The following is a 16,694-nucleotide window of genomic DNA, read 5'->3' as shown; positions in this document are numbered from 1 at the left end:
CATAACAAGGCTGCTTCAGACTGTTCTACCACAGGAGCACGAGTACAGGACATAACAAGGATGCTTCAGACTGTTCTACACAGGAGCACGAGTACAGGACATAACAAGGATGCTTCGTACTGTTCTACACAGGAGCACGAGTACAGGACATAACAAGGATGCTTCGTACTGTTCTACACAGGAGCACGAGTACAGGACATAACAGGGCTGTACGGGACATAACAAGGCTGCTTCAGACTGTTCTACACAGGAGCACGAGTACAGGACATAACAAGGCTGCTTCAGACTGTTCTACACAGGAGCACGAGTACAGGACATAACAAGGCTGCTTCAGACTGTTCTACACAGGAGCACGAGTACAGGACATAACAAGGATGCTTCAGACTGTTCTACACAGGAGCACGAGTACAGGACATAACAAGGATGCTTCGTACTGTTCTACACAGGAGCACGAGTACAGGACATAACAAGGATGCTTCGTACTGTTCTACACAGGAGCACGAGTACAGGACATAACAGGGCTGTACGGGACATAACAAGGCTGCTTCAGACTGTTCTACACAGGAGCACGAGTGCAGGACATAACAAGGCTGCTTCAGACTGTTCTACACAGGAGCACGAGTACAGGACATAACAAGGATGCTTCAGACTGTTCTACACAGGAGCACGAGTACAGGACATAACAAGGCTGCTTCAGACTGTTCTACACAGGAGCACGAGTACAGGACATAACAAGGATGCTTCGTACTGTTCTACACAGGAGCACGAGTACAGGACATAACAAGGATGCTTCGTACTGTTCTACACAGGAGCACGAGTACAGGACATAACAAGGATGCTTCGTACTGTTCTACACAGGTGCACGAGTACAGGACATAACAGGGCTGTACGGGACATAACAAGGCTGCTTCAGACTGTTCTACACAGGAGCACGAGTGCAGGACATAACAAGGCTGCTTCAGACTGTTCTACACAGGAGCACGAGTACAGGACATAACAAGGATGCTTCAGACTGTTCTACACAGGAGCACGAGTACAGGACATAACAAGGCTGCTTCAGACTGTTCTACACAGGAGCACGAGTACAGGACATAACAAGGATCCTTCGTACTGTTCTACACAGGAGCACGAGTACAGGACATAACAAGGATGATTCGTACTGTTCTACACAGGTGCACGAGTACAGGACATAACAGGGCTGTACGGGACATAACAAGGCTGCTTCAGACTGTTCTACACAGGAGCACGAGTACAGGACATAACAAGGATGCTTCAGACTGTTCTACACAGGAGCATGAGTACAGGACATAACAAGGATGATTCAGACTGTTCTACCGCAGGAGCACGAGTACAGGACATAACAAGGATGCTTCGTACTGTTCTACACAGGAGCACAGGACATAACAAGGATGCTTCGTACTGTTCTACACAGGTGCACGAGTACAGGACATAACAGGGCTGTACGGGACATAACAAGGCTGCTTCAGACTGTTCTACACAGGAGCACGAGTACAGGACATAACAAGGATGCTTCTGACTGTTCTACCACAGGAGCACGAGTACAGGACATAACAAGGCTGCTTCAGACTGTTCTACACAGGAGCATGAGTACAGGACATAACAAGGCTGCTTCAGACTGTTCTAGACAGGAGCACGAGTACAGGACATAACAAGGCTGTACAGGACATAACAAGGCTGCTTCTGACTGTTCTACACAGGAGCACGAGTACAGGACATAACAAGGATGCTTCAGACTGTTCTACACAAGAGCACAGGACATAACAAGGCTGCTTCAGACTGTTCTACCCAGGAGCACGAGTACAGGACATAACAAGGATGCTTCGTACTGTTCTACCACAGGAGCATGAGTACAGGACATAACAAGGATGCTTCGTACTGTTCTACCACAGGAGCACGAGTACAGGACATAACAAGGATGCTTCGTACTGTTCTACACAGGAGCACGAGTACAGGACATAACAAGGATGCTTCGTACTGTTCTACACAGGAGCACGAGTACAGGACATAACAGGGCTGTACGGGACATAACAAGGCTGCTTCAGACTGTTCTACACAGGAGCATGAGTGCAGGACATAACAAGGCTGCTTCAGACTGTTCTACACAGGAGCACGAGTACAGGACATAACAAGGATGCTTCAGAATGTTCTACACAGGAGCACGAGTACAGGACATAACAAGGCTGCTTCAGACTGTTCTACACAGGAGCACGTGTACAGGACATAACAAGGATCCTTCGTACTGTTCTACACAGGAGCACGAGTACAGGACATAACAAGGATGATTCGTACTGTTCTACACAGGTGCACGAGTACAGGACATAACAGGGCTGTACGGGACATAACAAGGCTGCTTCAGACTGTTCTACACAGGAGCACGAGTACAGGACATAACAAGGATGCTTCAGACTGTTCTACACAGGAGCACGAGTACAGGACATAACAAGGATGATTCAGACTGTTCTACCGCAGGAGCACGAGTACAGGACATAACAAGGCTGCTTCAGACTGTTCTACCACAGGAGCACGAGTACAGGACATAACAAGGATGCTTCAGACTGTTCTACACAGGAGCACGAGTACAGGACATAACAAGGCTGCTTCAGACTGTTCTACACAGGAGCACGAGTACAGGACATAACAAGGATGCTTCGTACTGTTCTACACAGGAGCACGAGTACAGGACATAACAAGGATGCTTCGTACTGTTCTACACAGGAGCACGAGTACAGGACATAACAAGGATGCTTCGTACTGTTCTACACAGGAGCACGAGTACAGGACATAACAAGGCTGCTTCGTACTGTTCTACACAGGAGCACAGGACATAACAAGGATGCTTCGTACTGTTCTACACAGGTGCACGAGTACAGGACATAACAGGGCTGTACGGGACATAACAAGGCTGCTTCAGACTGTTCTACACAGGAGCACGAGTGCAGGACATAACAAGGCTGCTTCAGACTGTTCTACACAGGAGCACGAGTACAGGACATAACAAGGCTGCTTCAGACTGTTCTACACAGGAGCACGAGTACAGGACATAACAAGGATGCTTCGTACTGTTCTACACAGGAGCACGAGTACAGGACATAACAAGGCTGCTTCGTACTGTTCTACACAGGAGCACGAGTACAGGACATAACAAGGATGCTTCGTACTGTTCTACACAGGAGCACGAGTGCAGGACATAACAAGGCTGCTTCAGACTGTTCTACACAGGAGCACGAGTACAGGACATAACAAGGCTGCTTCAGACTGTTCTACACAGGAGCACGAGTACAGGACATAACAAGGATGCTTCGTACTGTTCTACACAGGAGCACAGGACATAACAAGGATGCTTCGTACTGTTCTACACAGGTGCACGAGTACAGGACATAACAGGGCTGTACGGGACATAACAAGGCTGCTTCAGACTGTTCTACACAGGAGCACGAGTACAGGACATAACAAGGATGCTTCTGACTGTTCTACCACAGGAGCACGAGTACAGGACATAACAAGGCTGCTTCAGACTGTTCTACACAGGAGCATGAGTACAGGACATAACAAGGATGCTTCGTACTGTTCTACACAGGTGCACGAGTACAGGACATAACAGGGCTGTACGGGACATAACAAGGCTGCTTCAGACTGTTCTACACAGGAGCACGAGTACAGGACATAACAAGGCTGCTTCAGACTGTTCTACACAGGAGCATGAGTACAGGACATAACAAGGCTGGTTCAGACTGTTCTAGACAGGAGCACGAGTACAGGACATAACAAGGCTGTACAGGACATAACAAGGCTGCTTCTGACTGTTCTACACAGGAGCACGAGTACAGGACATAACAAGGATGCTTCAGACTGTTCTACACAAGAGCACAGGACATAACAAGGCTGCTTCAGACTGTTCTACCCAGGAGCACGAGTACAGGACATAACAAGGATGCTTCGTACTGTTCTACCACAGGAACATGAGTACAGGACATAACAAGGATGCTTCGTACTGTTCTACCACAGGAGCACGAGTACAGGACATAACAAGGATGCTTCGTACTGTTCTACACAGGAGCACGAGTACAGGACATAACAAGGATGCTTCGTACTGTTCTACACAGGAGCACGAGTACAGGACATAACAGGGCTGTACGGGACATAACAAGGCTGCTTCAGACTGTTCTACACAGGAGCACGAGTGCAGGACATAACAAGGCTGCTTCAGACTGTTCTACACAGGAGCACGAGTACAGGACATAACAAGGATGCTTCAGAATGTTCTACACAGGAGCACGAGTACAGGACATAACAAGGCTGCTTCAGACTGTTCTACACAGGAGCACGTGTACAGGACATAACAAGGATCCTTCGTACTGTTCTACACAGGAGCACGAGTACAGGACATAACAAGGATGATTCGTACTGTTCTACACAGGTGCACGAGTACAGGACATAACAGGGCTGAACGGGACATAACAAGGCTGCTTCAGACTGTTCTACACAGAGCACGAGTACAGGACATAACAAGGATGCTTCAGACTGTTCTACACAGGAGCACGAGTACAGGACATAACAAGGATGATTCAGACTGTTCTACCGCAGGAGCACGAGTACAGGACATAACAAGGCTGCTTCAGACTGTTCTACCACAGGAGCACGAGTACAGGACATAACAAGGATGCTTCAGACTGTTCTACACAGGAGCACGAGTACAGGACATAACAAGGCTGCTTCAGACTGTTCTACACAGGAGCACGAGTACAGGACATAACAAGGATGCTTCGTACTGTTCTACACAGGAGCACGAGTACAGGACATAACAAGGATGCTTCGTACTGTTCTACACAGGAGCACGAGTACAGGACATAACAAGGATGCTTCGTACTGTTCTACACAGGAGCACGAGTACAGGACATAACAAGGCTGCTTCGTACTGTTCTACACAGGAGCACAGGACATAACAAGGATGCTTCGTACTGTTCTACACAGGTGCGCGAGTACAGGACATAACAGGGCTGTACGGGACATAACAAGGCTGCTTCAGACTGTTCTACACAGGAGCACGAGTGCAGGACATAACAAGGCTGCTTCAGACTGTTCTACACAGGAGCACGAGTACAGGACATAACAAGGCTGCTTCAGACTGTTCTACACAGGAGCACGAGTACAGGACATAACAAGGATGCTTCGTACTGTTCTACACAGGTGCACGAGTACAGGACATAACAGGGCTGTACGGGACATAACAAGGCTGCTTCAGACTGTTCTACACAGGAGCACGAGTACAGGACATAACAAGGCTGCTTCAGACTGTTCTACACAGGAGCATGAGTACAGGACATAACAAGGCTGCTTCAGACTGTTCTAGACAGGAGCACGAGTACAGGACATAACAAGGCTGTACAGGACATAACAAGGCTGCTTCTGACTGTTCTACACAGGAGCACGAGTACAGGACATAACAAGGATGCTTCAGACTGTTCTACACAAGAGCACAGGACATAACAAGGCTGCTTCAGACTGTTCTACCCAGGAGCACGAGTACAGGACATAACAAGGATGCTTCGTACTGTTCTACCACAGGAGCATGAGTACAGGACATAACAAGGCTGCTTCGTACTGTTCTACCACAGGAGCATGAGTACAGGACATAACAAGGCTGCTTCGTACTGTTCTACCACAGGAGCATGAGTACAGGACATAACAAGGCTGCTTCAGACTGTTCTAGACAGGAGCACGAGTACAGGACATAACAAGGCTGTACAGGACATAACAAGGCTGCTTCTGACTGTTCTACACAGGAGCACGAGTACAGGACATAACAAGGATGCTTCAGACTGTTCTACACAAGAGCACAGGACATAACAAGGCTGCTTCAGACTGTTCTACCCAGGAGCACGAGTACAGGACATAACAAGGATGCTTCGTACTGTTCTACCACAGGAGCATGAGTACAGGACATAACAAGGCTGCTTCAGACTGTTCTACCACAGGAGCATGAGTACAGGACATAACAAGGCTGCTTCGTACTGTTCTACCACAGGAGCATGAGTACAGGACATAACAAGGATGCTTCGTACTGTTCTACACAGGAGCACGAGTACAGGACATAACAAGGCTGCTTCGTACTGTTCTACACAGGAGCACAGGACATAACAAGGATGCTTCGTACTGTTCTACACAGGTGCACGAGTACAGGACATAACAGGGCTGTACGGGACATAACAAGGCTGCTTCAGACTGTTCTACACAGGAGCACGAGTGCAGGACATAACAAGGCTGCTTCAGACTGTTCTACACAGGAGCACGAGTACAGGACATAACAAGGCTGCTTCAGACTGTTCTACACAGGAGCACGAGTACAGGACATAACAAGGATGCTTCGTACTGTTCTACACAGGAGCACAGGACATAACAAGGATGCTTCGTACTGTTCTACACAGGTGCACGAGTACAGGACATAACAGGGCTGTACGGGACATAACAAGGCTGCTTCAGACTGTTCTACACAGGAGCACGAGTACAGGACATAACAAGGCTGCTTCAGACTGTTCTACACAGGAGCATGAGTACAGGACATAACAAGGCTGCTTCAGACTGTTCTAGACAGGAGCACGAGTACAGGACATAACAAGGCTGTACAGGACATAACAAGGCTGCTTCTGACTGTTCTACACAGGAGCACGAGTACAGGACATAACAAGGATGCTTCAGACTGTTCTACACAAGAGCACAGGACATAACAAGGCTGCTTCAGACTGTTCTACCCAGGAGCACGAGTACAGGACATAACAAGGATGCTTCGTACTGTTCTACCACAGGAGCATGAGTACAGGACATAACAAGGCTGCTTCGTACTGTTCTACCACAGGAGCATGAGTACAGGACATAACAAGGCTGCTTTGTACTGTTCTACCACAGGAGCATGAGTACAGGACATAACAAGGCTGCTTCAGACTGTTCTAGACAGGAGCACGAGTACAGGACATAACAAGGCTGTACAGGACATAACAAGGCTGCTTCTGACTGTTCTACACAGGAGCACGAGTACAGGACATAACAAGGATGCTTCAGACTGTTCTACACAAGAGCACAGGACATAACAAGGCTGCTTCAGACTGTTCTACCCAGGAGCACGAGTACAGGACATAACAAGGATGCTTCGTACTGTTCTACCACAGGAGCATGAGTACAGGACATAACAAAGTACTGTTCTACCACAGGAGCATGAGTACAGGACATAACAAGGCTGACTGTTCTACCACAGGAGCATGAGTACAGGACATAACAAGGCTGCTTCAGACTGTTCTAGACCACAGTACAGGACATAACAAGGCTGTACAGGACATAACAAGGCTGCTTCTGACTGTTCTACACAGGAGCACGAGTACAGGACATAACAAGGATGCTTCAGACTGTTCTACACAAGAGCACAGGACATAACAAGGCTGCTTCAGACTGTTCTACCCAGGAGCACGAGTACAGGACATAACAAGGATGCTTCGTACTGTTCTACCACAGGAGCATGAGTACAGGACATAACAAGGCTGCTTCAGACTGTTCTACCACAGATGCCGGGAGCTGACACTGTCGTAGTCCATGTGGGGTCAAAGGACATCAGGAGGGCTAGCCCGGGAACAATTGAAAATGGACTTTAAAGAACTGATTTTAGCGTTAAAAGACTCAAAAACAGCCAATAATTTCAGGCCCAGTACCATTGTTGGGCCACGGGTGTGAAGGATTCAGCAGACTGCTGGCATTACACATCTGGCTAAAAGACAACTGTAGCTCTGCTGGAGTCACGTTTATTGATAACTTTGACACCTTCTGGAAACAGAAGATACTCACAGGAATGACGGAGTCCATCCAAATCATCTTGGCTCCTGGACTCTGTCCACACATTTCAAGGCGTTGAAACTATGACTGGTAAATGATCCAAGACCAGCTCAGTTAATCCGTACCATTGTCACAATGAGTCGTCATAATGCTGCATCAAATGTACATGATCTTAGGGGTATTGGCAAACACAATGTAAGTCATTTAATTGCACCAAATACATCTGTTTATCTTACAGCTATTGTAAGCAGTAATCATGAGTCGATATACCCGAGTTACACTGTTAGCACTGAGGCGATGTGCAATAGTAGGAAGACCACTTTATGCAGCTCACCCTGCACTATCAGCTCTAATGTAAATAACATGAGTAAGTCTACCTCTGATAAGCTTCCCAGTAAAGCATTAAAAACAATCAAGCAACCCTGAAAAATGCTAAAAAATAGCCCATATTAACATATGTAGCCTAAGAAACAAGGTCCATGAAGTTAATGACGTGCTTGTAACAGATGACATTCATATTCTGACTCTCTGAAACTCACTTAGATAATACCTTTGATGATACAGTGGTAGCAATACATGGTTATAACATTTACCAAAAATACAGAAATGCCAACGGAGGTGTTGTTGCAGTCTATATTCAGAACCACATTCCTGTAAAGCTTAGAGACAATCTAATGTTAAATACTGTTGAAGTAATGTGGCTACAGGTTCATCTGTCTCACCTAAAGCCCATTCTTGTGGGAAGCTGCTAACAGTCCGTATCTGGATAATATGTGTGAAATGCTTGATAAAACTTAACCAGTGGCTGTGATATAAATATTTACTGGCTATCATCAAGCTGCCTACTCAGGAAACAACTTTACACTGTAACCAGTGCCTGTAATCTGGATCAAGTTGACAATCAACCTGTCAGGGTAGTTACAAACAGCACAGTAATTTGCTTTGGTAGCAACAAATACAAATACACAAATTCTGATGCTCAACTAGTCTAAAGAAGGCCACTTTTATTGCTTCTTTAATCAGCACCACAGTTTTAAGCTGTGCTAACATATTGCAAAAGGGTTTTCTAATGATTAATTAGCCTTTTAAAATGATAAACTTCGTAAACACAACATGCCATTGGAACACAGGAGTGATGATTGCTGATAATGGGCCTCTGTACACCTTTGTAGATATTCCATTAAAAATCAGCTACAATAGTTATTTACAACATTAACAATGTCTACACTGTACTTCTGATCAATTTGATGTTATGTTAATGGACAAAAAATGTGGTTTTCTTTCAAAAACAAGGACATTTCTAAGTGACCCCAAACTTTTGAAAGGTAGTGTGTATATAATAAATATTTTTGGGGGACTTGCCTGTTTTGCATGTTATTTTGGCATTAATACATGTTACATATCAGTTTGCAAACAATGTAAAAAAATATATATATAATGTGTCAGTATCACGTATGTTTTTATTTTTATTAGCTATGTTGTTTTTAAAGGCAGTAAATGAGGCTGAATGAACTGTTTCACTGCCAGACAAGGTGTAGCGGTGGTAAGGTGTTGCTGCTGTTGGGACAGCCCTATGTAGGCCCTAACAGTGTGTGGGCACCGTTTGTCACCAGTATAGTGCAATTAATGTATTGTTTAGTGTGGTGTTGTGTAGTGACTTTGCTGGCATTCATCCCACATTATATTGTTTTGCCCCATGCTAAAATCACACTGCATTTACATAAGTATTCAGACCCATTACTCAGTACTTTGTTGAAGCACCTTTGACAGCGATTACAGCCTCGGGTCTTCTTGGGTATGAAGCTACAAGCTTGGCACACCTGTATTTGGGTAATTTCTCCCATTCTTCTCTGCAGATCTTCTCAAGCTCTGTCAAGTTGGATGGGGAGCGTCGCTGTACAGCTATTTTCAGGTTTCTCCTGAGAGATGTTTGATTGGATTCAAGTCCGGGGTCTGGCTGGGCCACTCAAGGACATTGAGAGATTTGTCCCAACGCCACTCCTGTTTAGTCTTGGCTGTGTGCTTAGGGTCGTTGTCCTGTTGGAAGGTGAACCTTCGGAACCAGTCTGATGTCCTGAGCGCTCTGGAGCAGGTTTTCATCAAGGATCTCTGTGTACTTTGCTCCGTTCACCTTTCCCTCGATCCTTACTAGACTCCAACCACCATGCTTCACCATAGGGATAGTGCCAGGTTTCCTACAGATGTGACTCTTGGCATTGAGGCCAGAGTTAAATCTTGGTTTCATCATACCAGAGAATCTTGTATCTCATGGTCTGAGAGTCCTTTAGGTGCCTTTTGGCAAACTCCAAGTGGACTGTCATGTGCATTTTACAGAGGAGTGGCTTCTGTCTGGCCACTCTACCATAAAGGCCTGATTGGTGGAGTACTGCAAAGACGGTTGTCCTTCTGGAAGGTTCTCCCATCTCCACAGAGGAACTCTGGAGCTCTGTCAGAGTGACTATTCGTTTCTTGGTCACCTCCCTGACCAAGGCCCTTCTCCCCCGATTGCTCAGTTTGGCCGGGCGGCCAGGTCTCGGAAGAGTCTTGGTGGTTCCAAACTTCTTCCATTTAAGAATTATGGGGCCACTGTGTTCTTGGGGACCTTCAAAGTTAGTTGCAGATTTTTTTTAGTACCCTTCCCCAGATGTGTGCCTCAACACGATCCTATCTCGGAATTCTATGGACAATTCCTTTGACCTAGTGGCTTGGTCTTTGCTCTGACATGCACCGTCAACTGTGGGTCCTTATATATCCAATCAATTTAATTTACCACAAGTAGACTACCATCAAAAATAATGTTCATTATTTGTAATACATTAGCAAACATTTTTTTTAAACTATTTTTGCTTTGTCACTATGGGGTATTCTGTAAATATTGCTCAGGACATTTTAAAATATTTAATCCATTTTAGAATAAGGCTGTAACGTTCCAAAATGTGATATAAGTAAAGGGGTCTGATTACTTTTCAAATTCACTGTATATGTGCTTGAATACCAAATGTAAGCAACGTTTGAAATGATTATGTTTTAGTCAAATATTATATCTGTTTGTGCTTCTGTCGAAAAACATAATTCCACTTTCACATTATGGGCTATTATTGTATGTAGACCAGTTAGAAAAAAATCTAAATTTAACAAAATGTGGAAAAAGGTCAAGGGGTGTGAATACTTTCTGAAGGCACTGTAGGTATGCTTTTCATCACGGACTGTTCTGCTCTTCTCTACTGCACCAAGCAGAACTTGGCTCTCTATCCCACTGAGGATATGTCATCACCCTATAGGATATAGCTACTACTAGCCTACACAGTATAGATCGATGAATGGGTTTGATTTGTCTCACCGAGGTGTAGGCTAACTGGTGTTATCCCAGCCAACTGTCTGTCTCTGGTGAAGGCTATGTGTGGAAATGCATTGACGTTCTGATCGTTTCTCTGTATTTTAACTAAGCTCCATAGAAATGGCAAGATAATTAAGGCTTTTAAGACTAACTACTAAAGACTTCCCTTCATTTCTCTGACAGACTTTGAATGGAGTAATCACCCAATTCAGGGTAGCAGTGTGTGTGTGTGTGTTTTTTTAAGGACACGGTGGTCAAGTGGTGTTCCCAGGGTTTAGTGTAATTGATTAGAGCAGTAGAGTATGTGGGCTGCCAGGACCCCATGCTGGGAGAGAGACAGACAGAGAAGAGAACCACCATGGCGGAGACAGACCTCCCACACACCCTGACTATCCCTCTCTTCCAGTCTGAGACACTTTCTCTTTCTTTCCCACTCACCCACTTTCCCTCACATCTCTCTCTCTCTCTCTCTCTCTCTCTCTCTCTCTCTCTCTCTCTCTCTCTCTCTCTCTCTCTCTCTCTCTCTCTCTCTCTCTCTCTCTCTCTCTCTCTCTCTCTCTCTCTCTCTCTCTCTCTCTCTCTCTCTCTCTCTCTCTCTCTCTCTCTCTCTCTCTCTCTCTCTCTCTCTCTCTCTCTCTCTCTCTCTCTCTCTCTCTCTCTCTCTCTCTCTCTCTCTCAGGGTTATTATTAGAGGGTAGAGGGGATAAATCCAATCAGTTATTATTAATTAAATATCCTTAGTATTCTCCTGTCAGACCAGGCCAACTCCAGAGTGATGTTATCATGCCCAATTTCCCTTGGGAACCGCAAGACCCTGGGAACCACCTGGCTGTCACCACTGCGTCAAATCAAATCTAATTTTATTTGTCACATGTGCCGAAAACAACAGGTGTAGACCTTACCGTCAAATGCTTACTTACAAGCTCTTAACCAATAATGCAGTTCAATAAATTGGTTTAAGAAAATATTTACTTAATAAACAACTTTTGTTTACTTAATAAACAAAAAATAAAAAATAACAATAAAATAACAACGAGCCTATATACAGGTGTATGTGTTGGGGGGGGTTGCTTAGTGGGGGCAACATTGGGTGCTCTGTTGTGACTCAAGAGCTCATTTGGCCGTTCACACACTCTTTCTCTCTCTTTTAATCTCAACCCTCTCGCCACATCCCTTTCTCCCCCCTCTCCTCCCTCGAAGGCTTAATTGACTGCAGTGTCGGGTGAGAGAGAATCGTTCCACGCTGAGAATCAAACCCTCGATTGTGGAGCGTTGGGGCAGATTAGTGGCTTGTTAGCAATGGTGAATAATGTCATCTGGCACCAATAGACCTGCTGTCAATCACTCAGGATACACAGCACAGTACCAAACTGGGCTACAGGCCTCAGACAAACATACAGCATTAAACCCAGGGCCCAGCTACACCACCAACCAGGGCTACAGGCCTCAGACAAACATACAGCATTAAACCCAGGGCCCAGCTACACCACCAACCAGGGCTACAGGCCTCAGACAAACCTACAGCACTAAACCCAGGGCCCAACTACACCACCAACCAGGGCTACAGGCCTCTGACAAACATACAGCACTAAACCCAGGGCCCAACTACACCATCAACCAGGGCTACAGGCCTCAGACAAACATACAGCATTAAACCCAGGGCCCACCTACACCATCAACCAGGGCTACAGGCCTCAGACAAACGTACAGCATTAAACCTAGGGCCCAACTACAGCTCAACAGTCAGGGCTACAGGCCTCAGACAAACATACAGCATTAAACCCAGGGCCCAACTACACCATCAACCAGGGCTACAGGCCTCAGACAAACATACAGCATTAAACCCAGGGCCCAACTACACCATCAACCAGGGCTACAGGCCTCAGACAAACATACAGCATTAAACCCAGGGCCCAACTACACCATCAACCAGGGCTACAGGCCTCAGACAAACATACAGCATTAAACCCAGGGCCCAACTACAGCTCAACAGTCAGGGCTACAGGCCTCAGACAAACATACAGCATTAAACCCAGGGCCCAGCTACAGCTCAACAGTCAGGGCTACAGGCCTCTGACAAACGTACAGCATTAAACCCAGGGCCCAGCTACAGCTCAACAGTCAGGGCTACAGGCCTCTGACAAACGTACAGCATTAAACCCAGGGCCCAGCTACAGCTCAACAGTCAGGGCTACAGGCCTCTGACAAACGTACAGCATTAAACCCAGGGCCCAGCTACAGCTCAACAGTCAGGGCTACAGGCCTCAGACAAACATACAGCATTAAACCCAGGGCCCAACTACAGCTCAACAGTCAGGGCTACAGGCCTCTGACAAACGTACAGCATTAAACCCAGGGCCCAACTACAGCTCAACAGTCAGGGCTACAGGCCTCTGACAAACGTACAGCATTAAACCCAGGGCCCAGCTACAGCTCAACAGTCAGGGCTACAGGCCTCTGACAAACGTACAGCATTAAAGCCAGGGCCCAGCTACAGCTCAACAGTCAGGGCTACAACTCTACTCGATACATGTTTTCTGTTGCTGTAATTGGATGTGGTTCACTAAAGGCAGAGTTTACACAGCGTTCTGGTGAGACAGATGTAAGCCGCGTTCGCGTGCACACACAAAGACACTATGAATCAGAGCGGGTATAGCCAGTGTCCCCCGTGAGGGATATTATTACATTTCCTCTGCGGGTTCCCACATCCAGAGCCCTCCACTGATGCTGCCAGGGAGACTGGGAGAGACAACTAGAACACTCGCACATTGCAACTCCTCTTGTTGCAACAATTTTGTAAAGCTGCCTTCTGGGGCTGCAGGATAGGGTTTAGGTTAGGCAACTTCTCTACTGGATTAAATCAAGTTCAACAACAGACGTTAGTTTAAAATCTTAACATTAATATATGTTGATACAATTCAACAACAACAAAAAATGCTCAATGATTGAATACACAGAAAATAAATCACCACCTGGTTGGTTTTCCCCATGTGATGTTTTCGGGTGATTCAGACGGGGTCAAGATCATCTGAAAATGAGGAACAGCTGTGCTGGGAATTTCTGGGCCAGATTGGATTTCTACACTTCATTCATAATATATTTACATAACTGGTCCACTGCAGCAAAACATAAGTTATGTCATCATCATCATGCTACAACTAGATTTAGACAGAGGAGAGAAAGCGAGGTAAAAGATGAAAGTACAGCTACATGGTTTTTGGAAGCTATATACACTGAGTGTACATGTGTAGTAAGGTGATGGGTAACAAAACAGATGAGGGCATTTTTAAAGGTTGGAGATAACATTATGCCATCATGGTCATTAATGCCTTTAACTGGAGATGCAGATGACACACACAAGTCAGACCTTTCATCATCCAATCAGAAAATACTGTCTGACACGTCGCCTCCAAGCCACAGGCATACGGACAGAGAAAGACATGTATTTACAAGGTTTTACCCCCAACTCTACCCCTTTACAAGGTTTTACCCCTAACTCTACCCCTTTACAAGGTTTTACCCCTAACTCTACCCCTTTACAAGGTTTTACCCCTAACTCTACCCCTTTACAAGGTTTTACCCCTAACTCTACCCCTTTACAAGGTTTTACCCCTAACTCTACCCCTTTACAAGGTTTTACCCCTAACTCTACCCCTTTACAAGGTTTTACCCCTAACTCTACCCCTTTACAAGGTTTTACCCAAAACTCTACTACAGAAAAACATGTCAGCCTTGAAATCTGCTGAGAAATCATTACTAGTAGGCTAAAGCCTACTGACTGTAAAATCCTATCCTTGCCCATTCATTCTGAAGGACAGAACAGCCAGTAACCTGAGTCGGTTGGATTCTATGTCAGCCCAAACGCTCCAATTACAACCTCATATCAGTCTCTATTCATAAACCATTATCCCTTTGGAGCAACAGCAATGCCCATATATACAGACACAGCTATAGTCCGTACCTCCATGGCGAGTGCGGCCGTCTGCTGGTCGTAGTGGTTGAGGAGGTTGGGCATGAAGGTGGCGTTGTAAGGCAGGTCCTGGCACATCCGCAGTCCTACTGGCTCACATGTAAACGTACTGTGGCTCTCTGCTGTCTCCGCATGGATAGACAGACAGGTGGAGCAGAGGGATGAGAGGAAGAGAAGCAAGAGGAAGAGTGACCTAGGCATGACCCTCTCTCTGTGCGAGTCTGCTATTGCAGGTGACGTGTAGTCCCACCTCACTCTCATCCTCAATGAGCAGGGGAGGGGGAGAGAGGGATGAAGAGAGGAAAGGAGGGATGAGATAACAGCAGGGCTATTCTTCTTCTACACAATCACACCATGGAGATCTGTGGCACTCACAGGGGAATCCTGCTGCTTCCATCCCCCAGAGGAGTGCACCCTGTCTGGCTACGGGATCCACCCAGTCAGCCTCCTCTGTCTAGGTCTGTACCCGCTGGAGGGCTGTGATCATCAGCCTAGATTTCCCACCGTTTCCCCCAGCACAGCTATGGTCTTCTCTCTCCAATGAAAGAAGAGACTGCCTATTGAAAGCATTCAGTGTTTCTTCACAAAGAACGTCCAATGGCCCAGTAGCACAAGTCAAGCAAGACCTACAAGTTAAAATACAAAAGAATGTTTAGACAAGTGACAAGACAGTCCTATACAATTGTAAATAAGTGACAAGAGACTGGGAGTTGAAAAACAGCAACCCCACCCCTCATTTACACAAGTCCCCATAGATTGTCTTTATTACATTATTATTACAGTCACTGTTATTGTTTTATGTATTGATGCTCAAAGACAGATAACTGATGAGGGTGAAAACAATTGGGTGTCAGTTCAACTTCACTGGTAAACATAAGCTTACATACCAGCAGATATATTATAAAATGCATTTCTATCAGGATTGGCTACTGTCAACATGATACTGTCCTATAGGTGTGTCATAGACCTATAGGTATAAAGGCCTATAGTTGTGTGTCGTCCAATACAGTATGTATCTATGTAGTGGTTACTACGCAGAGCAATTTATAGTCATTTTTGCAGGACAACCTTATTGGGCGTTGTTACTACACAGCTGCGCACACGCCCTTCCAGTCAATTCAATATATTATGCCTAGAAAATCATGCATCATCGTCTTGCATTTCCACTCTTTTCATTTAAAATGTACACCCATGCAATCCGACCAACTAACGTATTCTCCCAATGTTTCGCATGGGTTGATTACCCTGCCACTGCCGGTATCTGAAAGAAATGCCATTTAAACGGTGTATAGGAGATACAGCAACCTCTGTAAGTGTGTAGTAATGTAGCTATGCCGGTTAATAGTAACTAAATGCAACGCAATAATAGTGTAACATTGTTTTTCTATCTAGCCTCGTGTCATTTTAGAATGTCTGAAATCTCTGAACTACAGCTCGCGAAGGAACTTGTCTCTGTTCTAACGCTACCATTCGCGTTGCATTTTTTATAGGAAGCAAATAAAACAAATCATGTATTGGCTAGTTTTAGTAATTGTAAAAATGTATACG

At 45.6% G+C, this 16,694-nt stretch overlaps 1 protein-coding gene across 3 annotated transcripts in view; it reads right to left on the bottom strand.

The window, feature by feature from the left end:
* LOC124002285 (frizzled-3-like) overlaps nt 1–16,694 on the bottom strand; it is a 47,155-nt gene that overhangs the window by 30,196 nt on the left and 265 nt on the right. For 2 of the 3 annotated variants that reach the window (XM_046309659.1, XM_046309661.1), the window contains exon 2: nt 15,138–15,772. In XM_046309659.1, coding sequence (XP_046165615.1) covers nt 15,138–15,407 — 270 coding nt within the window. In that variant the 5' untranslated portion in view covers nt 15,408–15,772. The remainder of the gene's footprint in view (nt 1–15,137; nt 15,773–16,694) is intronic. The other variant, XM_046309660.1, reaches the window with a different exon arrangement.

The sequence above is a fragment of the Oncorhynchus gorbuscha genome, linkage group LG17, assembly GCF_021184085.1.
Source record: "Oncorhynchus gorbuscha isolate QuinsamMale2020 ecotype Even-year linkage group LG17, OgorEven_v1.0, whole genome shotgun sequence".
NCBI classification, from domain to species: domain Eukaryota; kingdom Metazoa; phylum Chordata; class Actinopteri; order Salmoniformes; family Salmonidae; genus Oncorhynchus; species Oncorhynchus gorbuscha.
Note: the sequence above shows the minus strand (reverse complement) of the source record. Positions and strands in the feature narration are given on the sequence as shown.